At 42.2% G+C, this 25,550-nt stretch overlaps 1 protein-coding gene across 6 annotated transcripts in view; it reads left to right on the top strand.

Moving 5' to 3' along the window:
- grm8b (glutamate receptor, metabotropic 8b) overlaps positions 1-25,550 on the top strand; it is a 193,982-nt gene that overhangs the window by 121,301 nt on the left and 47,131 nt on the right. For 5 of the 6 annotated variants that reach the window (XR_013196671.1, XM_077211023.1, XM_077211022.1 and 2 more), the window contains 3 exons: positions 8,181-8,316; positions 9,404-9,558; positions 9,650-9,787. The exons of the other annotated variant lie outside the window; for it this stretch is intronic. Coding sequence is in view for 4 of the 5 variants with exons in the window: in XM_077211023.1 (XP_077067138.1) it covers positions 8,181-8,316; positions 9,404-9,558; positions 9,650-9,787 (429 nt within the window). In the remaining variant the exon portion in view is untranslated. The remainder of the gene's footprint in view (positions 1-8,180; positions 8,317-9,403; positions 9,559-9,649; positions 9,788-25,550) is intronic. 6 annotated transcript variants of the gene reach the window in all.

Raw genomic sequence — 25,550 nt, 5'->3', positions numbered from 1 at the left:
GCTGAGGCTAGAGCTCCATCCAAAAGACGTATCTACGCCCTTAAGTGGTCAGTGTTCACCAGCTGGTGCTCAGCTTGGAACCTAGACCCATGTTCGTGTGAAGTACCACTGGTACTTTCCTTTCTCCAAGAGCTGCTGGACGCGGGTCAGACCCCCCCACGCTCAAAGTGTATTCGGCCGCCATAGCAGCCCTCCATGCTCCTGTGGCATGCCAATCTTTAGGGAAAAGCAACCTGATCATACGCTTCCTCAAAGGGGCCAGGAGGCTTAACCCACCTCAACCTCCCTCTATACCTGCCTGGGACCTATCTAAGGTCCTTAGGGCTCTTAAGAGAGCCCTAGGCGAGTACGCGATTTACACGCGCTCTCCATGAACGCTTCCTGCCTTGAATTTGGGCCCAACAACTCCAGAATCGTCCTCAAACCAAGACATGGTTATGTACCCAAGGTGCTCTCGACTCCGTTCAGAGCCCAGGTTATTTCACTATCGGCTCTTCCCCCGTTGGAAGATGATAGAGACTTGAATCTAGTCTGCCCTGTCAGGGCTCTCAGAGTCTGATTAGAGCGTTCTGCCCCGTTCAGGCAGTCGGAGCAGCTCTTTGTATGCTTATGCTTAGTCAGCCTGCACTGTGCTTGCTGTGCAGTTGCACTGCGTTTTAAAATAAAGGCTTCAATATTCTTGAGAAAAGGAGTTTTCCCATACCGTTATTGCGACGCAATACTTGCTCCCTTATCTCTCAGGGAACCGAGGTTACGTTATTAACCGACTACGTTTTGTTTAGGAATTATAAGCTTTTGGGTACACTTGGTCACAGACATATTTTTTAAATAATTATAAAACCCTGCTTATTTTTTTCACAGTATAAATAGGTCTTCTGTATATTGCTGCCTTTATAGTTTAGGATGGGGTCATCATATCTGGGCCGTTTTCTGTATGGGATGCACAATTTATTTGGTTTTCAGATTTCTTAGAAATTTGGATTGTACAAAAACTAGGCCAATGGTCAAGCTGATAACCTCTGGAAGCTTTTACTTGTGGTACACATAAACTTGACCTTTTGAGTGTTTGTATAAGAACACAATTTTGTGATAAGACAGAAGGTTAGTACACTTGTACTGGTCATCACACTGTACAAAATGATATGATCAATAAGTTATGACAACATATGTTGTTTTTACATTGTTTTAACTCATCAAAATAAGTTAAGCCATTTTCATCTTTTTAAAAAGTTATACAAGATTCAACTATTTTTAAAGTCAGTTTGATTTGTCATTTAAGTTGAAATGACTTAAATATCCAAGTTGATTGTACATAAAAATTTAAGATAGCAACTTATTTTTACGGTGTAGAGATTGTGGTTCATTCATTGTATGTCTCTCTGACTTTCTACTGAATTGAAATTGTTTTGTAGTATGCAAACTACAGCTGCTGAATTAAATGTCGGCACTGAGCTCACAGCTGGCACAATCTGCTAATTTATGTTGCCTTTTAAGCTTGATTGGAAAATGATCAAAAATTTTAATATTAATCATCCAGAATGCTTCTCAGCTCCTGCCAATAAATGAAGCACAACCATTTTCCTTTTTAATTACTATGAACCATGAAACATAAAATCTGTCATTTAGTTAATTCACAGACTTATTTTGAATTCGAAAACAGGCTTAAAGAAACACCAACATCTTAAACTCGATTTCATAAGCTGCTCCACTGTTGAGTAATATGAGATATGGATATTGTTGTTGTCTGATTATTTTATCGAACAAGTGACATTCCTGCTGACAATAGACAAGACACCACAGGCGCTGATAAATTCTTTAAGATGATTGTTGTACTACCTCTGTCGCACACAACGGTGTGACTAATGCAACCGCAAACTCCTAATGCCTCGGGCAGATTTGACACAGGGAGCTTTAAATGAGCTTCCTTACCAGACGTGGCCGCTGACCTATACTAAGTTCTATGATTCTGTGCCACGGCCTGTCTGAATATTTTATGTGAGGCAGGGCGCCTGGAGTGTAGCAGATTCAGAGGTCAATTACATGGCGACGATAATGCGTGTTTGTTTATGAACCTCAGATTAACTAGTTGACTCGTCACCTTCACAAAAATATAAGTGCTGTTACGAAACTTATTGCCTAAATAGTGAGCTACCTTTTAACCTCACATCAAGAATGATAACTGTAATGATACGTATAATGATAACTATATTAGCATCCACACCAACAGATGATAATATTCTGTTTATTATAAGTGCAGTTAAATTGTTTGTTTTAAATGCTTGAGCTCTTTACCGGTGGAATCTGATTCGCTGACAATGTCTTGTTCATCAGCTGGAGGAAAAAAAAGTGATTCCAACAACAATATCATTCTTCTGTGTCATTATCGTTATAGCTGTGGGGTGGATTTCGCTATTCTCATAGAATTAGAATGATTATTAAAACTTTATAGTTACCGTTCTTGGTGTGAACAGGCTTTAAGTCAGCATTCCAAAGCTTTTGGGTTTCTCATAAGTGATTCGTGTGGAAAGTTTTAACCAGCAAAATATGATTTCACAGCTGAATCTAGTAAAGTTTGCTGTTAGCATGTTGCTAAGCTGATGGTGCAATACTTATGCAAGCACAAAAATATATAGCACTCACAAACATTGGATGGATTAATAAAAAGTATTTTTATATGTACTTTTAAAGGCGTTTTGAAGATTTTTTTGAATGTTGGAAACACTATTGAGTGAAAGCCATTCGTTGGTTGATTTTTTTGAAAAAAGTATAAACACTGTGTCACAGTGGCGTTTTCAAAACATCGCTGTGTTTGTTTGAGTAGCCTGACCAGGCCAGCATAGCAACATTAACTTAACCAATGGTGTGAGATTGGAGTAGAGCTATCTGTTTGCTGACCGATGGCAGTTAGTGGGAGTGTTTTGAGAAGTGTTAAGGAGGTGCTATTGTGTCTATCTTAGAATTTGAAGAAAATAATATACTAAAATAGCTATAAAAAATTGCAAATGATTATTATTAATAGTAATTATGATGATAGAGAGTGTAATCACTTTAAGACTTTTAAGTGCATGTGTAAAAATACATTGCATAATATTTAGCAAACCTGTAAATCAACCTAAATCAGCGATGAAAAGACAATTTTCAGCAAATTCAGGTCATTTATTATAGAAATATAGCATTTGAAGTCTTTTTGATTGTTATAGCACCTGATCTTCCAAGAATTTTGGTATTCATATGTCACTTGTGCTTGCCTAATTTTTTAATTTCTGATATTTTCTTATAGGAATTATAGACTTTTGGGTACACTTGGTCACGCCCATATTTTAGGAAAATTAATCTTATGAATTAGGAAATATGAAAAGAAAATTATCTCCATGTTATCTTTATAAAATCCTGCCTATTTTTTCCCACGCAGTATAGATATGCTTTCTATATATCATATCATATATCATGTAAACACCCTTTTCAGTGTTTTGGGAACAGTGTCGCAAATTTGCAGTTTGCAGTTTGCAGCAATTTTGCTGGTGGCTCAGTGGTTAGCATTGTCGCCTCAAAGCCAGAATGTCCCTGGTTCGAGTCTAGACTGAGCCAGGACACCTTTCTGTGTGGAGTTTGTATGTTCTCCCACAAATTGACGTTGATTTCCTCTGGGTGCGCCGGTTTCTCCAACAATCCAAAAACATAGGTAAATTGGAACGTCTGTCCAGGGTGCCTACACCCTGAGAAAAAAAAAAGCTACAAAAGATGTCACTGGGGCGGTACCCTTTCAAAATCTACACATTTGCTCCTTATTTACCATTTAAAGGGTGCATATTAAAAGTGATATTGTGATATTGTATCTTTTTTTTTCCTGTAAGAAGTCTCACTCTCAAGTCAGACCTGACATCTTGAAGTGTGCCCCATGGAGACGCCCCACCAGCAGACATTATCGCTACACAGCATCTCAATTATTTGATGTTGATGGAACTGATAACAAAGGAGAACAGCCACCATTAAGGAAAGCATGATGATGTCGCTTATCCTCGAAAGGACACCCGTTCGGCATAATCACTGGGTGTCTTCGGGTGAATTGGGCATCATGATGGCTTCCACAGCTGCTCTCGGGATGATGCCACCATAGCTGTTCATTAAATGGACTGTAGTGGTGAGAGCACGTATTTGGAGGGGTACTGGAGTGTTTAACTCGGGCCATGAAGTGCTAATGCTGTAATTGAGGGCTTAGAGGCAAGATGGAGGGTTATTATAGCCACACTTTATGCCAAGCAGTGGCCCGTTTCCATATCAAATGCTCCTTGCTGCAAATTCTCTGACAACATGATATTGTGAGGATTTAAACTGACCTGGAGAGCAGATGGTTTGTTTTGGAGGAAGAGACATCGAGCACGAATCCTCCATTAGTGTGACTGTTAGAATGTCTGAGATGTATTAAGGACATGATCAGATCTTGACGAAATGGCTTGTCACAATTTTTCTTGCCGCATCTCTGAATACAGAAACCGAATTGCTATTGTGTACATTTCGGTGGATATGACACCGTGGCCGCAGGTTTTCAAGTGCACTGTGGGAATTGCATTAGACCGAGTAAATAAGCCGGGACGTGTTTGACATCACCTTGTGTTCCCGCAGGCACCTTGGGCAAGGTGACACTATCAGATATCATTTGAATCTAAACACGCTTTCCTCAATCCGCTGAGAGAAACACTGAATCTGTTTGTTGTTCTCTGGTCCCTCTGTATCTAATCTATGTGCGTCCCTGTCCATCTTATAATGGAATAAGTTTCCGTTGCCGCTCCGGTGTTTTCATCCTTCCTTCCGTGCTTTCTGACCTTCTGATGTCCTGTCTTTCTCTCTTTTTCTCTCTTTGTCGCTCTCTTCTGCTTTCATACTCAATTTAATTTGCAATATCCCTTTTTCGTCTTTTCTGTCATCCTCCTTTTCCTTATTTATCTTTCTTTTGTCTCCATTATCATGTTTTATTTCATCCCATCCCTTCCTTTCATTCATTTTCCTCATATCCAATTCCTCTTATCCTTTCCTTTTCCTTTTCTTTTTTCCCTGTTTTCTTTCCTTTCATTCTTTTAATTCACTTCCGTCTTCAACTCTGCCTGCTCTACTGCATTGGATATTGTTGCCCCTTTGAAGCCTAGAAGGCAAAAACCTAAATCAAACTCTCAACCTTGGTTAAATGACTCTACCCGTGTGCTCAGACGGGAATGCAGAAGGGCTGAGCGCAAGTGGAAAAAGGATGGGCTACAGGTCTCTTATCAAATTTTAAAAGATTGTCTTGCCACCTATCAAAAGTCGGTCAGTGATGAAAAGTCTCAATATCTTTCAAATTTAATTGCTATGAATGCAAACAGGCCACAAGTTCTTTTTAAAACTATAAACTCAGTTCTTAATCCAGCCACCTGCTCAGCTCCTGTTGGCAATCTCGAGACCTGTATAGAATTCTTAGGTTTCTTTGTACAGAAGATACTAGATATCAGATCTCGCCTCTCTCCTTCTGACACGGCTGTTTCTCCCCTTATCTCTCCTTCTAGTAATTTTACTAGTTTTAAACCAGTGTCTCAGTCTCAATTAAGTGCATTAATTTCCAAAATGAAAGTGACATACTGTCAATCTGATGTACTGCCTGGCCGTTTGCTTAGAGAGGTATTAGACACTATTAGCCCTGCGCTTTTAACTATTATAAACAGTTCTCTGTCCACTGGGGTTTTCCCTGAGTCTTTTAAGCATGCTTCTGTACAGCCCTTGCTAAAAAGATCTAACCTTGATCCATCTGTTCTTAGTAATTACCGGCCAATTTCTAAACTACCATTCATTTCAAAGGTTTTAGAGAAAGCAGTGCTCTCACAGTTTACTTCTTACTTAGATGCCTTTAACATTTTGGATAAGTTACAATCTGGTTTTAGAGCACTTCACAGTACAGAGTCAGCCTTGCTTAAAGTTACAAATGATCTATTGTTGTCTACTGATTCAGGGTCATCTGTCATTCTGTTACTGCTAGATCTGAGTGCAGCTTTTGACACGATTGACCATGACATCCTCTTGAAACGACTTCAATATACAGTAGGGGTTCAAGGCACGGCATTACAATGGTTCAACTCTTATTTAAAGGGTAGGACGTTTTCAGTAAATATCGGGTCGTTTACCTCACCTACTGCACCCGTCACTTATGGTGTTCCCCAGGGTTCTATTCTTGGCCCTTTGTTGTTTTCACTCTACATGCTTCCCCTGGGCTCCATTCTCCAGAAACATGGCATAAACTATCACTGCTACGCCGATGACCTACAACTTTACCTTCCAATCAAACTTGAAAATGATTTCTCTATACAACTCCTTTTATCATGTCTTGATGAAGTGAAAATTTGGATGGCGAACAATTTCCTGCAACTAAACACCGACAAAACTGAGGTGCTTCTGCTAGGCCCCACTGCACTCAATACTACTCTGACAAGTAGGTTAGGCTCCCTCAGTGATAGCTTACAACCCTATGTAAAAAATCTAGGGGTCTATTTTGACCCTTCACTACAATTCGACAAACAGGTGAACACGGTTGTAAAGAGTAGCTTCTTCCACCTCAGATCTGTTGCGAAGGTAAAACATTTTCTTTCTCAAAAAGATCTTGAAATTGTCATCCATGCACTAATCTCTTCTAGACTGGACTATTGTAATTCTCTATATGTCGGTCTTCCACAAAGCACTCTATCTCGGCTTCAGATGGTCCAAAAATGCGGCAGCCAGACTGCTGACAGGAACAAAAAAACGGGAGCATATTACTCCTGTTCTTGTTTCATTGCACTGGCTCCCTGTCAAGTTTAGAGTTGATTTTAAGGTCCTTCTTTTTGTATATAAGGCTCTCCAAAAATCAACCCCGGATTATCTCTATGAACTTATCCAGCCACATACAACCTCTAGGTCATTAAGATCCTGTAACCAGCTTCTTTTATCAGTTCCTCGTTCACGTTGCAAATCAAAAGGCGACAGAGCTTTCGCGGTTGCTGCACCTAAACTTTGGAACAGCTTACCCTTTAATATCAGGGCCTCTCCATCGCTCAATGCTTTTAAATCTAGCCTAAAGACTCATTTTTATACTCTTGCATTTGAGTGACACTGTGTATGGTACACTGTGTAAATGTACGTAGAAATGTTCTTTTATTCGTTTATTATTATTAATAGTTTTCTTTATTAATTTTTAATTTTTATTTTTGACCGTCTGTAAAGCACTTTGGATCAACTAATGTTGTGTTTATGTTGTGCTCTATAAATAAATTGACTTGACTTGACTTGACTTCCTCTTATCAAATTCCCTTTTTCCAACACTTATCCAATTATACTTTCCTTTACTATTGCTTTTATTTCCTTTACACTCCCCCTATCATTTCATTTCCCTTTTATCCCTTGCCTCTTATCCAATAAATTTTTTTCTTTAAATTTTCTTTTCCTCTTATCCCTTCCCTCCTTCCATTTTTATTTCCTCTTATCCATTTTTTCCCCCAAATCTTATCCAATCATCTTTTCGCCATTCTTTTCCTTTCTTTCCCCATTCTCCTTTCTTTTACATTATCTTTCCTTTCATTCCATCCATGCCTTTCATTTCCTTTACTCTTATCCAATTATCCTTTCATTTTCCTTTTTCGTTAATCCCCCCTTCCTTCCATTTAATTTCCTCTTATCGTTTAATTTTATTTAAAAAAAATCCTTTTAACCAATTCCTTTCTTTTTCATCCCATCCCATCCCATTGCTTTCTTCCATTCCGCTTCCTCTTATACAATTTTTTTCTAATTTCTAACTTTACTTTTTCTCCAATTTCTTTCCTTCCCTTCCCTTCCCTTCCCCGTCAATTCCTTTCATTTCAATCCCAATCTTTCCTCTTATCCAATTTCTTTCATTTCATTTCAATTCCAATCGTTCCTCTTACCCAATTCCTTTCATTTCAATTCCAATCTTTCCTCTTATCCAATTCCTTTCATTTCAATCCCAATCTTATCCTTATCCCTTTCCATTCCTTTTCCTTTCCTCACTCTCTATCTCTCCATCATTCATTCTCCATCCCCATACTCTCTCTCTCTCTCTCTCTCTCTCTCTCTCTCTCTCTCTCTCTCTCTCTCTCTCTCTCTTTCTCTCTCTCTCTCTCTCTCTCTCTCTCTCTGTCACTTCCTCATCGACTTCTTTCTCTCAGGCGGTGTGTGTATTGCTCAGTCTCTGAAGATCCCCAGAGAGCCCAGACCGGGAGAGTTCGACAAGATCATCCTGCGGCTACTGGAGACACCCAATGCTCGTGCCATCGTCATGTTTGCGAATGAAGATGACATCAGGTGTCTTTAACTATAGCAATTTTCTTTCATATTCATTGATGTATAGATATTAAATAATAATGGTAATCTGTCATTGTAATATGCTGTAAAAAGAACAGGGCCTACAAGCATTTTACGAAATTGGTTTTGTTCAGATTTTTTTGTATGGATTATTTTTACTGAGAAATAAGAGTAATGGCTTTCTTGAGTCTATGTTTTTCCCATTAAAAGTTTTAGTTACCTCACAGTTATTAACCATGTATTTGGTTGGGCTAAATTTGTGGGGCAGGATGAGTCCTCAATATATACAATCATTCAAAAGTTTGGGGTCAGTAAGTTATTTTAAATTTTAATAATATTTCGCAATATGACTGTTTTTACTGCAATTTCGATAGAACAAATACAGCCCTGGTAAAAGACTTCAAAAATATATATTTTTAAAAACTTACCAACCTTATCTTTTGAAGGCTATATTTGGTCCTTTTACCGATAATATTTTGAAGTTGTGGTAACTTCTAGAATTCTGGTATAACTTTCAGAGGTAGACTTGCATTTAGGTGTTTTAGAAGTTTAATAAATGCATTGTAAATGCACTAAAAGCCATAAGAAGTCAAATGTTGAGTTCATAGGGTCTTTAAGTCAAATCAGTTGGAAAGCTACCAATTTTGGACAAACCACAGATACTTAACTATGAATTTCATAGAGTTAAATTGAAGATGATGCAGTCGAGCCGTAAGTATTGCTCTTAGGTGAAAACCTCAAGAACAGGTGAAGTCAGCTATTTCCTATAATGTGCCGTCTAAGGCCTGGAGAACTCATTTTAACATAATCCACTTTTCAGTCATTTTTGCCATGAAATTTCATGTACCTGTAGCACAGGATCAAATCACGTTCCCATATTCCAGAGAGCCACTGCCCTTCTAAGCCTATTACATGATGTCCTTTGGAATCTTGCCCATTACGCTGATGACTTTATTCTAAATGGTCTGTTGACCTCAGAAAATCAAAACGAATCAGGTCTGTTTGATGGAAATTGTCAAGGTTTCGAGGTTTTAGGATACTCCACTGCCTCACATGTGAATGTGTATTTTGTTGGCTCATCTTTCAGGCGTGTATTGGATGCTGCAATGCGCAATAACCAAACAGGTCACTTCCTGTGGGTGGGATCAGACAGCTGGGGCTCAAAGATATCTCCTGTCGTCCAGCAGGAAAGTGTGGCAGAAGGTGCTATTACCATCCTCCCAAAAAGAGCATCCATAGAAGGTAAAATGGTAATTGTCTAGTGGACAAATTGTGATTTAATATTTCTCTTGCAATTACAGTCCAATTCCAATGCTTTCATACTTATTTTCAGCCTTTGACAGATACTTCAAAAGCCGCTCCTTGTCCAACAACCGACGGAACGTTTGGTTTGCAGAGTTCTGGGAGGAGAATTTTGGATGCAAGTTAGGGATGCATGGGAAGCGTCCAGGCAGCCCGAAGAAATGCACTGGTATGAGAAGGTTTTGCATTACTGTCTTTTAACCTGGATTAGAAATTACACTGTTACTGTTAGAGTTCTCTTCTGCCTGGGAGGCAAAACAGTCCATCACACTGACATCGGATTGGATCTCTTTGAGGATTCAGTGTTTCTAATCGTTAAGAAGATCAATGAGGATATCAGGAACAAGAGATTACGTTTAGACAGAAACTGGTAAAGCCTTAAATAAACAGCAGAGTCCTACTGATGTCCATTTGCGCACAATGGAGGTCAAAATTGTTCCGTCTTGACAATCTGACAGTCCATCTAAGCTCTGATTGATTTACTCAAAGGCTAGCTGAATTATTTAAACAGAAGCTTAGTCTTTATGGAATCAGCTCTACATTTAAGTTGCTATGTCATTTAGCAAAAAAAAACTTTAGTTTGGTGACCTAACGTTTAGCACTTGTACTCCAAAATAAGTCAAAATAAAAGCATTCACAACCCATTTTCATGCTAAAATCATTTTAATCATATTTTAATATTTTAATGTTTACAGATTGGCTCCATTCACTTCCATTGTAACTGCCAGTAATAGAAAATAAATGTTCCCTTTCATTGTCACTCCGAGTTACGTCGGATGACGACGAATGGGGTTTCGCCTAGAACACCTATCGACTTCGAGTAATACAAAACGAGCCAATGGCAAAGAAATGCCATGGCTCTGCGGAATTTGCATAGCGTAACTCCGCCCCACCTCGTGGGTATAAAAGGAGGAAGCCGGCAACATGCAGATATGTTTTCGCTTCGGAGCCAAGAGTATTTCTTCACTCCACAGTCATCTCTGACTTCGCTCTACGAGACGAGCTTCTCTCTCCGATGTTGGTGTGACGGCGATCTGCAGCGAGCTCACAGTGCCTGCTGATCTGTGCATGGATCTTCCAGTGTGTGTGTGTCTCCCTGTGCGCTTCAACATCGCAGAGTTTTTTTCTCCTCTCATAAAAGAGCTCGCACGCGGCACATCTTTTTAAAGACGGCTCGCCCGTGCATTTCTGGTTGCAGCGGACTGGTATCGGACTCTGATGGGCACGAGCGCTGTCTAGTGTGTTTGGGCTTTGATCATGCTTGAACAGCGCTCGTGGGTGACTCATGTTCTCGCTGGGAACGTGATCATCTCGTCATATATAGGTCGAGACTCTGTGAACTCGCAAGAGTGAGAGTCCCCTTATCCACCCCCCGATCTTTGGCTGGTGGCCAGGGTGACCTGAGGGTGTTGGTCTGGAACAAGGCGCCGACTCTGTGTCCGCGATCCCAGCCCCCCTCTTTAATGACGGTGCCCGCTAGCGAACTGATGTTTCCACGAGTCTACCCTCGGGTGGCCTGTGTGTTTTCATTTGAAGCTACAGAGGATGATGCTGTGTCTGTAGCAGCATCACTAGGTGGGCTTGATTCTTCTGGAAATGACGACTCGTCACAGCTGCCACCCTCTGGTGTGCATACGGCTGTGCCTGAATCTGATCTGGAGATGACGGCCATTCTTTCCCGGGACGATTGGTTTTTGGGTGAGGCCGCCGACCTGCATCCACGGCAAACCCCAATATCTTTCCTCCCGGACGTGCATGATGAGATCACGGGTCCGCTCGTTGGTCTCATCCGCTTTTCCTCCCCTCAGGGGCCGCTGCCCATGGGTACACTGGGGTCCCCCTGGTTGAACGCTCTGTTGCCATGCTACTGTGTCCTCAGAGTGCTTCCTGGCGCAATCCTAAGCACCCGTCCAAAGCCTGTAGTTCTTTTCGTCTACACTAATCTGTGGCGAAATCATATAGTGCCACAGGACAGGCAGCCGCCTCACTGCATCCCATGACCGTTCTGCTGGTCTACCTGACCCAGATGCTCATGGACATGCAGGAGGGCGGGACTGACCCAAAGCTCTTCAGTGAGCTACACGCCGCCACTGACCTTGCTCTCCGAGCGACGAAAGTGGCCGTACGCTTTCGGTGTCAGGTGATGTTCACCATTCTGGGGCTGACCGGTCTGATGTGCACGATGTCGGGCGGACCCGTCTGCTCGACACCCCCATCTCCCAGGTCGGCCTCTTCGGCGGTGCGGTTGAGTGCTTCTCCCCAACAGTTCTGAACCGCCCGTGAGCAGATTGAGATTATTCTGCCCGACGGCCCCGCCGTCCGCTCAGATCCCACAGTGTGCCCACTGCCGAAGGCGCCCTCCCACGGTTCCAACCCCGCCCGTTCACCCGGGCCTGGCTCTGGAAGACCGTAGGGGGGCTGCCACAGCCCTCCCCAGCCCCGCCCCCCGCTAAACGCCGGGTTAAGCGGCACTTTTGAGATGAGCTGCTCAGAGATGAGACTCAGTTCTTTCTTGTGGCCCTTGGTAGCAGGGCCACTCCTTTCCCCGGTGGAGGGCTGGGGAAGAATCCTTATTCAGAAAGAGCTGACTCTCTCATCTCTGAGCATACAGAGTTCTCGGACGACACAGAGCGCCGCCCACAAGCCGTGCTCTCCTAGTCCCCCTCTGTCCCCGAGGCGGTTGACACGGCGTGCCGTCCACGGACCGCTTCGCCCCTGTCCCCCTCTGTCGCCAGACCCCTGACAGAGCAGGCCACCGTGGAACGCTGGTCCTTCCCTGGCCTCCTCTGTCAGGGTGCGGTTTTGACCTTGCCCCCACACCGGGCCGCTATGCCGTCCACGTCTGGCTCGTCTGGGCCTTCGGGTCAACTGGGAAAGGAGTAAACTTTGCCCCGTGCAGAGGAGCTCTTTTCTCGGTATGGACTTGGTCGCCTTCTCCACTCAGCCATTGCTGACTTGCCTGAGACTATCAAGCGCAAGAGCGTGGTTCCACTGAAGTTTTTTCAGAGGCTCCTGGGGCATATGGCATCTGTAGCCGCGGTACGCCGCTCAGATTTCTTCATATGAGACCGCTTCAGCTTTGGCTTCGCGACCGAGTCCCGAGGTGGGCATGGCACGGCACCCTCCGAGTACCAGATACTCCGACCTGCAGTCAGTACTCACCCCGTGGTCGAACCTCAGTTTTCTACGGGTCCGAGTGCCCCTGGAACGAGCTTCCCGGCATGTTGTTGTCTCAACAGATGCCTTCACCGGCCGGGGCGCCATGCGCAATGGACATGCTGTCACACTCTCATGCTGAGCAGAAATGCTCCTGAAAAATTCAGTGAGATTTATCACACCAGGTGTTGAGCAGAAATACTCCTGAAGTTAAGTGAATTTCTTCACACTTAGGTGTTGAGCAAGGTTGCTCCTGAAGCTCAGTGATTCTCGCATGTAGTGTTGAGCAGTATGGCATGTCTATTGCCTCGAGTTGCGGGCAGTACGCCTTGCCCTGCACCGCTTCCGGGCGTTGCTCAGGGGTCAACACGTACTAGTCCGATCAGACAATACCGCCACAGTAGCGTACATCAACCGTCAAGGTGGTCTACGATTGCCCCGTATGTCGCAACTCGCCCGCCACCTCCTCTTATGGAGTCAGAAGCATCTGAGGTCGCTTCGAGCCATTTTCATTTCCGGAGTCCTGAACTGTGCAGCCGACGAGCTCTCACGGCTTCAGCCCCTCCCTGGAGAATGGCGACTCCATCCCCAGTCGGTTCTGCTGATTGGGACCAGTTCGGGGAAGCACAGATAGATCTGTTTGCCTCTCACGACTCGACCCATTGCGCCCAGTTTTATTCCCTGAACGAGGGCACGCTCGGCACGGATGCTCTGGCGCACAGCTGGCCGCAGGGCCGCAAGTATGCGTTTCCCCCAGTGAGTCTTCTTACGCAGACCTTGCGCAAGGTCAGGGAGGACGAGGAGCAGGTCCTTCTGGTTGTCCCTTACTGGCCCAACCGTACCTGGTTCCCCGAAATAGTACTCCTCGCGACAGCACCTCCTTAGCCGATCCCTCTGAGGAAGAACCTTCTTTCTCAGGGACGGGGCACCCTATGGCAGCCTCGTCCCGATCTCTGGAACCTCCACGTGTGGCTCCTGGATGGGACGGGGCAGGTTTGAGTACCCTACCACCAGCGGTGGTGGCTACCATCACTTCCGCTAGGGCGTTGTCCACGAGACACGTCTATGCATTGAAGTGGAACCTCTTCGTCAGCTGGTGCTCTTCTCACCGAGAAGACCCCCGGAGATGCTCGATCAGCATTGTGCTTTCCTTCCTTCAACAGGGGTTGGAGCGAAGGCTGTCTCCCTCCACCCTGAAGGTCTATGTTGCTGCCATTGCCGCACACCATGACCTCATCGAAGGTAAGTCGGTGGGGAAGCACGACCTGGTCATCAGGTTCCTGAGAGGAGCGAGGGGACTAAATCCGCCTCGCCCTCCTCTCGTTTCCTCTTGGGACCTCTCAGTGGTTCTAACTGCCTTGAAGAGTGCTCCATTTGAGCCCCTGCAATCAGTCGAGCTTAAATTCCTGTCTATGAAGACAGCGCTCCTGGTTGCACTGGCCTCCATCAAGAGGGTAGGGGACCTGCACTCATTCTCCGTTGACGAATCGTGCCTGGAATTCGGGCCGGCTTACTCTCACGTGATCCTGAGACCCCGGCTCGGATATGTGCCCAAGGTTCCTACCACTCCCTTCCGGGACCAGGTGGTGAACCTGCAAGCGCTGCCCCTGGAGGAGGCAGACCCAGCCCTGGCACTGCTCTGTCCAGTACGCGCTCTCCGCGCCTATGTAGACAGGACGAAGCGTTTCAGGACCTCTGACCAGCTCTTTGTCTGTTATGGTGGGAAGCTGAAGGAAAAGGCTTTCTCCAAGCAAAGGTTGTCTCACTGGATAGTGGACGCCATTGCTTTGGCATACCAGCAGCAAGGTCGACCGTGCCCCCTTGGTGTGACTGCCCACTCCAACCGGAGTGTGGCGTCCTCTTGGGCTCTAGCGCATGGCGCCCTCGCTAACAGACATCTGCAGAGCTGCAGGCTGGGCGACACCTAACACATTCGCCAGATTCTACAATCTCCGAGTGGAGCCAGTGTCCTCTCATGTACTCGCTTCAACCAGCTAGTGCTGGACCCGCTCAGGTGTCTTCGCTTGCTCGCCATTCCACTCCACGGACTGGATACGTGCGATTTCTCCTCAGGTGAGCTTCTCCGAAAGCCCTGAGTTCCTCCAGCACTCCTGACGTCGGCGCCAGTGTCTATTGCCTGCGCGTCGGCTAGGTGCCTCCCGTGTGCATGGTCCCTCCTCTGAGCGACCCCCACATGTGTATTTCCACTGTAAGCCTCTCTAAGCATGTGTCTTTCCCTTGGCAAGCCACCTTGCCACCCCTGGGGTTGAAATATTCCACCTGCGGCTGGACACCCCAGTGTTCTCCATTTGCATCCCTCTGTATCATATGTGTATTTTCTAAGTCCCCCCCTCTGGGTTGGCAATAATTGCATATTTCCTCTAAGCTATGGGATATGCTCCCCAGTGTACCTTGGTATTCCTGTGCTAAATAGGAGTCCTTCGTCCGTGCCAGTCTCACGACAAGGATCTCAGATTTACGCAGGGCACTGGAAGACAGCCGAGAAGGTGGCGTGATTAGACTGGTAACCCCATTCGTTGTCATCCGACGTAATTCGGAGTGACAACGAAAGGGAACGTCTCGGTTACGTATGTAACCCTCGTTCCCTGAGTAGGGAACGGAGACGTTACGTCTGCCTGCCACTTTCCGCTGTACCGCGGGGATCGCCTGAGCTCAGTCTTGGCTCCTCAGCGAAGAAACATATCTGCATGTTGCCGGCTTCCTCCTTTTATACCCACGAGGTGGGGCGGAGTTATGCTATGCAAATTCCGCAGACCCATGACATTTCTTTGCCATTGGCTCGTTTTGTAGTACTCGAAGTCGATAGGTGTTCTAAGCGAAACCCCATTCGTCGTCATCCGACGTAACGTTTTTCTTTTGAAAATAAAAATCTTAACTGCCTGAAATATTCAATTAAAGTAGTAAGACTGGCTAAAATAAAATGTAGTTTTTTTTTGTTTATCTTAATTTAATTTAAGCAATTGACTGCCCCAGGTTCACCATGTTGGCAGTTGTCTCTTGTTGTTGCTCTTGTCTCCTCTTGTCACTTAATTCTCCTTCTCTCCTGTATGAAACTCTTGTGTACAGCTACATAGAGCAGATGGACATTTGGGGTCCTTTTATGAAAGCACAGTTATTGTTCTGGCACGTTGATTTGACATAATGAGAATAATTACATAGCTGTGGATGCGGCACATCGCTCTCTCTCTCTTGCTCTCTCGCTCTCTCTTTCTGAATGATCTGTAAAGAGATGCTCAGACTACGCTTCACTGCAAATGGATGCCTCTGTCAACAGCACGCTGGCAGAAATGCTGATTACGATCATCTATTCCTTAAAGAAGTACGAAGAGGGAGAGCTATTAAGCCATGACAAAAAGATGCTCTTTTTGTCAAATAACAAAAACAGATGCTGAGAGGTCCCAGCTGTCAGGGGCCGTGCAGCGCTGGGGCCAAGAAAATTTGAATAGAAGCAACGAAGATGCCTGAAGACACATGCTCATAAGGACGCAAATACATCATTACATCAAGTATTCAAATTCTGCAAAACAACATTATGTGGTACTAGCAATGCATTTAACTTCTCAAATGTAACATTTGTGAGTGAAACAAAATATTTGGTGAGAAATAATGTAGGATGGAACTTTATTTTATCCATCAGCATGTAACTCACACTGCCCTTTTTTTTTACATGAATAATACCTCACATAATGTTTTTTTTTTATATCCAGAAACTTGGGATGGGCTAGAACACAACAACCCAGAACACCCTAGCATCTATCTAGCAACTTCCTAGCAATCGAACAGAACACCCTAGCAACCACATAGAACTTGTATTTTAGGCTCTTGACTTTGACTAGTAAGCAACAACCCAGAATGCTATAGTAACCACCTAGCAACTCCCTAGCAACCACTCAGGACACCCTAACAACCACATAGAAATGTTGTTTGAGGCTCTTGACTTTGACTAGTAAGCAACAACCCAGAATACTATAGTAACCATCTAGAAACTCACTAGAAACCACCCAGAACACCCTAGCAACTCCTTAACGTCCACTCAGAACACCCTAGCTACCACATAGCAGCTACCCAGAACACCCTAGCAACTATTTAGCAACTTCAGTCTCTCTAGAAACTACCCAGAACTCTCTAAAAATCATATAAAAACTATATATATTAAATATTTGTGGCTCTTTTTACTTGGGCTAGTTAGCAAAAACCAGAAAACTCTAGAAACCATTTAGCAAATTACTAGCTATAGCTACCAGAACACCCTACCATCTTTTTAGCAACCACCTAGAACAACCTTTCAACTGAGCAGCTACCTAGAAACCACACAGAACACCATGGAAACTCATTAGTAATCACTTAGAACATTCTAGCAACCACCGAACAACTCCCTAGCAACTGTATAGAAAAGCTGTTTCAGAACCCAAAAAATCTTTATAATGTGCTCTAAAGTCACCTGGTCCGTTTTAATTGCATGTTTTCTTAGAGACATGCATCTGTATCTACCAGTAGCTCTAGCTTTTTTGTGTGTGTTTCTGCAAGGGGGTCAAAAAGTCCAATTCCAGTCACATGATCAGTGATGCACTTCTGATTTTGTTTCAGCACATCTCCAGGCGGCCTCATAGACAAGCAATTGTGAATCAGAGCACTCAACGCCATAGTGTTATATTTAGTAGAGCAGCGATGCTTTCCTGTCTCGGCTGTTAGTGGAGGTAGCAAGCCGTGGGAATGCATCAGTTCACTTTAGGGGATCTCTGTCATGGCATTCACTTAAGCTATAGCCCGATTTAGACTTCATAAAGTCTCCATGAATTTAGTTCAGAAAGAAAATAGGCTGTACTGGAATAAAAAATCAAAGTGGACAAACTAGCATCTCTTTTCTAGAAGTGCAAGCATTTGATGCTCGACCAGAGTGCAAAGATAAACATGTTCAGCGTAACAGTTAAATATGATGTTTAAAGGGAAGATGGCTGTTTGGTGTAGTCTGATTGCATTTGTGCTGGCTGTATAAATAATTGCCTAGTGATTAGAGTCAGACCATTGAGCCAAAAGTAGGGACCAGAATATCATAGGCTACGTTCACAACGGCTGCATCCGAAATCACATACTTCCCTACTATATAGTAGGCGAAAAACAGTATGTGACAAAATATGTATGTCCGAATTCACAGTTCTCATGAAAGATTAGGCAAAAAGTACCCAGATAACCTACTTCTTCCAGGGAGATTCTGAAGTGTGCATACGATGGACACTTTACTATCCCATGAGTCCACGGGAGAGGATTTGTGTATGGCAGTAAAGCGCCGCAACTGACGCTGGTAGGTCACATGATAATGACAACATGGCGAATATAGTACATCCAGATTACATTCATACATTCAAGCACTACTTACACTTCAGTGAGAAAATGTAAAAATCTACTTTTCAAGGCAAATTTATAGTCACTGAATCCTGTTCCAATTAGCATTACACATCCTGAGTTTTTTGCTCTGAGATATACATTATGCTGACTACAATATCTTCCAGACAGAAAAAGTCAAGAAGAGAGCGATATTTCGTTTATTCTGAATGTTCTTAAGACAAGCACTTTGGGCTGAATCCCATGGAAAGATGTCAGGCAAATGAAACCGGATTTACAAAATGTGCCACGATGGGTTTTGCTGAAGTACAGCGAATGAGGGAAATCTCCGGACTCAGCTTGTCTGCTGAAGAAGGCGTATTTTGACTAGTAAGGAATTGAGTTTGAAAGCGGCCTATGTGTGTAAGACTTATCTGTGGGATTGAAGCAGGCAGCAGCGGTCTGAATCGATTTTATGATCACCCAGAGATTGAGGTTTGGTGAAGCTTTTATCAGAGTGGCTCTGTGGAGTAATCATACACTATGACAAACAGCTGACTCAGCAACACGTGTGGTCAGCTTTCACCTGTGTGTATGAAGAGCAAACAGAGGTCTATGAATATAAGATTAACCCTCTGGCACAGTTTGCAAAAGTGCTGATATCACAGGGTTTGCTTTCACGTGTTGCAGCATGTCTGTAAGGCAGGCGCGTCTCCATGTATTGATGTCCTCGGTTGTGGATACGTCTTATGTGTCCTACATGTTGCATCAGACCTGATAGGGAAGCTAATGGAGTTTGATTTTGTATTCTGTTACATTTGCTTCTTATGTGACGTGTGTGCTGTATAGTGTGTGTGTGTGTGTGTGTGTGTGTGTCTGTGTGTATGTGTGTGTGTGTGTGTGAGTGAATATTTATGACTAGGACTCCTGTATAAGGATCGATTGTTTGGGATTTGCCTTTTTAAAGAAATATTATTGGGGGGGAGGGGGGAGGGGGTTGTGACAAATTTACCCCATTTACTTTCTTAAAGGGATAGTTCACCCAAAAATAATAATTATTTACTCACCCTCATGTCAGAAACACAAAGAAAGATATTTAGAAAAATGATATCACTGAATAATGACAGATTTTTAATTTTGGGGGTAAATCCTTTAATAAATGTTCCTAGTGTTATTGTACATGATTTATCAGTGCATGTTATTCCAAAAAAAATTGCTAAATGGCTCCGAAACAAATACAAAGTTATGTCATGGAATTCTACATGGCACAGGCTCATATGTTCCTAACTCAATCTGCTTGCAGTCACATTGTTCTCTACATTTGCTGTAGCAGTTGCAGCGTGCTTTCAGAAACCCTCCACCTTCCCCAGCTCCACCTTTATGGATCTGCTTTTAGGCCAGATTATTTCTGTCAAGAACACTTTATGATGCTTTCTAGGGTCTCTTAAAGGGGACATATCATGCTTTTAAATCGTTCCTTTTTACATATAAATCATACATTTGTGGTCTATATAAAGCGGAACTGCCATGCTTGGGTCTGAATTCCTCATTATTATAGCTCCACAGGCCCCTTTTCTACTCCTTTTCTGATGTGCGTCTGAGAGCAACTCGTTTTGGTGCGGTCTCTTTAAATGCAAATGAGACACTTCATACCCCGCCACCTCTCCAGGTTGCAGAGGTGACACTCGTTTCAGCTCCACCCCGTTCAGGCATTTCTGTAGTTTGATAGCAGAGATACGATTATCTAGCGGCACAGAAACTTTTTATTCACACGTTATTAATAAAATGTCAACAACGGAAGACTTGTCCATCAAACCTTACATGTTCGAGCCAGAGCCGGACCCGGAGCGAGATGTAAATGAAGAGGACGAACCTGAAGAGTAACGTCTTCATATGGATGTATCGCAATGGTATGTTACTGTATTTACAGTAACTTCTCCATCCATGCCAACTACTACAATACTGCATGTTTTACAACGACTATTTAACACTCACAAAACAAAATATAAGATATAAACAATTAAAGAAAAGCACGTTATTATTGCATGTAAAAACGTTATTTACAGCTTACCGAAGTGCTCTGTTCGTCGTCTCCAAAGATAGAAGGATCTATCGGCAAATCCTTCTTTATACTGCCGGAGGTTGCTGAAGTAGTTATCCTTGAAGTGCTTCGTTCGAGCGAACTTGATTAATGAATCGTTTGAGTAAATTACTCAAAATCATACTCAGGGTTATCCACTGGCATAAGATGCATCCTGCAGAAATAGTAACAAAATAAATCTTTAGTTAATTGATTCAGAAGATTCAAGATTCAAAAGAATCACTGTGATTCACCAAAGGTGCTTTAAGACGGGTGTCTTTTGCAGTTTAACTTATTGGTATAGAAACACAATCCAGTCAATTCAAGATGAAAAGTTACATTTTGTCCTACATTTAAAAAAATAAAAAATCACATTACAGAAGTGAAACGAGTTGTGAATGTCATTTTATGTTGACTCTACATGGATTTGATATTTCTGATGAAGATTACCACATAAGAACAAGACATATAGAATAGGTTCTAGGTTGTTTACAACTTTTTATGTAAAGGTGCTGTGAAAAAAAAAAAAAATGGGTCAATTGTCTATTGCCAATTGTGTAGAGATCAGTGGCGGCTGCTGGTCTTTCAAAGAGGGGAAGCTCATTTTCGGCCTACATCATAAAAATTGTTCATTTATTTATATTTTATATATATATATATATATATATATATATATATATATATATATATATATATATACTGTATAAATGAATGAATCTAAAAAAAAAGATATTAAACTCGACGGAGGAAATGTGGGAATTAGGTTAAACTGAAACAAGGAATGTGGTGAATAATTGTGTGAAATGTATGGTGACACTTTGCTAGCAATTTCGCCAAGCAAATACCAAGAAATAGGTTGCAGCAGTTTGCCTTTCGACTACACTTGCAAAATCCGCGATGAGACTGAGCTTGAATAGCTTCCGCGTCAGCAACTTTTTATAGGACAAAATCGCTGTCAATCAAAAGGAGATGCAGTCTTTGGACAGACCCTCCAATCATCACGCAGAAGCCCAGCGTCCAGCCCCGCCCACTCCTCCATTCACCCCAGAGAAGCTGAGCATCCGTGGGCAGGACAATAATCGCAGATCTATCCAATGACCGTCTAGTTTCGAAGCACTGAAAAAAACTGTTCAAAGCAGCCCAATTGAAGTCAAGGGAAGCCGGGCTTCAACACGGAAATGCACTGTGACGCTCCGGGAATGTATGAGAAGGAAATCTAGTCAGCCGACCTGCTATATGTAGCTGATTCTGAACGAACTCGTCTTCGAGATGAACGTGTTCTAACGCATTTTTAGTCAATACATTTTTTAAATTATAGGAGAAGCCGAGCTTCCTTTGCAGTCTTAAAGAAATCCCCACTGGTAGAGATATATGAAGCACAGCTCACACAGAAGTCACTTTCAAACAAAGCATTTTTCTTTCGCCCTCACATGAAATTCCCAATTGAAATTATTGGATTTTTTCACGTGATCCGTTGAAAATAACAAAGCATATTCCTTTAATGGGTCCTAAGCCACATAGAATTTCACTAGCGCTCACATCAGTAAAGTCACATGAACTTTGCAAATTCTCTTTTGTAGATCGCTGCTCTCTCAACAGACTTGGTGAAGCTATTGATTTATTGTAAATGGCAGGTGAGACTCCAGAGGGTATGTAGGTGCAAAGAGTTTGGATAGTAGGAGCAGGTACACCCACATCCTTTCTTTTTCAGGTGCTCTGATGCTAATAACTCAACAGTGGTACAAGTAGCCTGAGGTGATCAGCTGCATGGACCCTCACTGGGCCCTGAGTAGGCGCACACTTACATATGCAGGGCTGGAACTCAAAGTTAATAGCACTCACATCCGCTCACCAATACCCCAGCCACGAAACGGGCGACTTTTTACAACTAACTTATGCGCTAAGGTAGGAGTGATTATAGAGGAGTGTCAACAAAACATTCACAGTATGTTCCTTTTCAGATGAAGTGGGAAATCTGCTTGGATTAAAGTTGTGAAAATAGATTCAGAGGTCAATCAAAGTCACAAACTTTCGGGCCGAATGCTAATGTAAGAACTCCACGGGCGAAAAATACAGCGTCTGATGTTTGAATGTGTCTGATGGTTGGGCACAAGGTGGGCAGAGGGTGGACGTCCTTGATACTGACATTGTTCTCCTGTTCGGAATACCATGTAATTTGCTCGCACTGTCATTTAGGTTCATTCGCAAGCTTTTTTGTGCGTGTGTGTTCGTGCGTTGCGAATGCTTCGCTGACTTAAGAATCTCTGTGATAATTAGTGTTTAGTGCAAACTTCCATTCAAGTGAGGATAAGAGGACACCATGATCATTGTCAGACAATTTACTGGAGAGAACACTTTTGATAATGACTTTGAATTATATGTGTGCTCTTGCTGTGAGTGGACGCCGTGAATTTCGGAAAACGAGGCCAAGTGGAGATCCATGTTAAAATACTCTTCTTTATCTCAGTGTCCCTCACAATTTTCTCATTTCATGTCCCGTGAAGAAAATAAGAAAAAAGTAGATTATCCCTATTTTATTATTCACAAAAAGTTATTTAAAGACAATTATAAAATATAAATAATATATGAAGTATATTTTATTCATAAAGGGCTGCACAATATTTGTAAAAAAGCGATAACTCTTTATGCGATACAATAAAGTGTGTAAAATAAATTTAAATTATATTGAAATATATTTAAAAACAGAAAATTATATAACCAATATATATGTTTCCCATTCTCTTTTTTAAGAGAAGAAAGTATCCCTACACATTCTAAAAGTGAACAGTGTTTTACTATAGCATAGATACGGTATATAGCTACTGTACATAAAAAGTAAGTGTCATTTTAACGCCAGTGTATAGGGTTTCAGGTAGGCCTACATCAGGTTTATTTAACAACAGAAATTGAATAATCAAATATAAAAATAAAGCACTGCTTAGTCTTCACTGTATTAATTAAATATACACTGATTCTCATTAAAGCTTCAAAAGATATTCTGTCAAGAGCAGTGAGTGATTTCCTCTTTCTCTATTGTTGTTTGATTAACTTTAAGCCCACAGACAGAAGCAGGTTTATTAGGCTGCAGTTACTTTAAGAGCGGCACAGATCCAATATATTGTTACACGCACACTTTATTTCTAAACTGTTTACTCTACTTATAAGATGTAACTGACTGTGTTTACACTTTGGTATATAAACAACATTAATATTGTGAAATATTATTACAGTTCAAAATAACTTTTCTATTTTAATATATTTTAAATAGTGCTGTCAAGCATTTAAAATGTTGATTCTCATTAATTACGTGATGTGCCGATTAATTAGTCTTATTAGCAAATTAATTGCACATTCAATTTGGCTGAGAAATTACCCCCAAATGTCATTATTCTGATATGAATTTAAAGAATCAAATAGAAAAGTAGCTTTATAAAGAAATATTTGACTGGATTCAAGATATAATTACACATAAACGTTTAGGCTACAACGGCCTTTTTTTTTTCAGAAGCTGCATCTGAATTGGTATTTAGATTTATAGACTCAGTATGTAGGGTATGAATGCATTTACACTGCAATTTCAATTGCATAAATATGCCATGACATTTATGGGGTATTAAATGGGTAAATGGGTATTAAATGGATAGTTAACCGTAAAAATTAAAATTCTGTAATCATTTACTCTCACTCGTGTCGTTTTTAATCCTGTATGACTTTCTTATGTGGAACAAAAAAGAAGATATGAGACAAAAACTCATACAGGGGCATCTTTGCCCCTATATTTAAAGTTTTAGGGGCATCTAACTGCATTCTATAGCCTTCATCACACAGTAAGTTGTTGCCCTGCTTCATGTTCATCACCAATCCACTGTATGAAATGTAAAATGACCTACATAGGTCGGGGGCGGGGTGGGTGTGTTCAAATAATTTACACATTTTTTCCATAACTAATTAATTAAATTAATCCATTAAAATCGACAGCCCTAATTTTTAATTTAATTTATTCCTCTGATGCAAAGCAGAATTTTCCGCATCATTACTCCAGTCTTCAGTGTCAATTCCTTCAGAAATCATTCTAATATGCTGATTTGCTGTTCTGTAACAGTGGCTGTTTCAGAGGATCGAGAGTAGGATGCAGATGCAGCAAACACTTTATATACAAGATAACAAGGGGCTGATGAGGGACAGGTTAAGGTGATTTGTAGTCAACGAAACAAGGTTAACTATGGAGACAATCAATGGTGGCTATGAAAACAAACATGGGTTAAAGTGCGCTATTTGAGGGGACAGCCATTTGTAGTGGTGTCTGAAACCATAGTGGATGCACCGCAATAAGAGTGTACAGCCGATGTATGCTCAACGGCTGTCCGAATTCGCTCACTCGTTTTCATTCACTCCTTCAAGTGAACCGTATTAGTGGACTAACGAAGGGAATAGTGAATGAGAGTTTAGGGGGCGATTTCGGATTCAGCCATGGTAACAAGCCAAACAGGAACTGAACACAGGAACAATGGTAACAGAACTTAAAAGTCCTAAAACAAAAAAAGGAAACCTAAGCTGGGGTTGTGACATGCTCAAGAAACATTTCTTATTATTATCAATGTTTGTGCAAACTTTATTTTTTCAGGATGCCTTGATAGAAAGTTCAAAAGAACAACATTTATTTGTAATATTTTATAAATATCTATACTGTCACTTTTAAACAATTGAATAGCAATTGCAACTTTGCTGAGCAATTCATTTCTTTAAAAAAAAGTGGTAAGTGTATGTATGTATGTGGGGATTTGAAAATGTACTGCATAATAGGACTGACCCATTAACATTCTCTTGTCTCAATGCTGAGAAAAAGCCTCTAAAATAAATTCCCTGAAATGTTTGGAATTCACATGACAGCGTCTGGTGTGGGCAGCGTGTTTAATAGCGCATTTTTCAGCCCTCTCGTGCACCTGTATCCCAGCCTTTCATATGAAAGGGAATGTAAACGCAAAGTGTCTGTGTTGGGTCTGAGCTCCACTCATGGTGCTCATCACTTGCCTCGACTCTAATAGCTCTGAGCCCTTTATGCTAGCGTAAATGGGTGTCCACGGGAAAAATGAAAGCAAGCCAAAGATGCCTGTTAAGTGGAGGGCACTTGAAGACATTTCATAAAGTACACCTTTGTCCGTGTTTTCTTGGAAGTATCAAAATTGCATGCTTTTTGCCAAATGTCTTCTGTGAGTCACGGTAGAATTGAATGGCTAACTCATTCTGTTCTTTTTTGCCCGTTGTGCGATGAGGCGAATGTGAACCGTATTGTTGAAGTGTGCTGTCAAATCAAGTACTTTTGATTCTGAACGATGTAACCTGTGGAACACAT

Source organism: Siphateles boraxobius, unplaced genomic scaffold (genome assembly GCF_051911475.1).
Source record: "Siphateles boraxobius isolate OS27281-9 unplaced genomic scaffold, OSU_SipBor_1 65, whole genome shotgun sequence".
NCBI lineage: Eukaryota > Metazoa > Chordata > Actinopteri > Cypriniformes > Leuciscidae > Siphateles > Siphateles boraxobius.
Note: the sequence above shows the minus strand (reverse complement) of the source record. Positions and strands in the feature narration are given on the sequence as shown.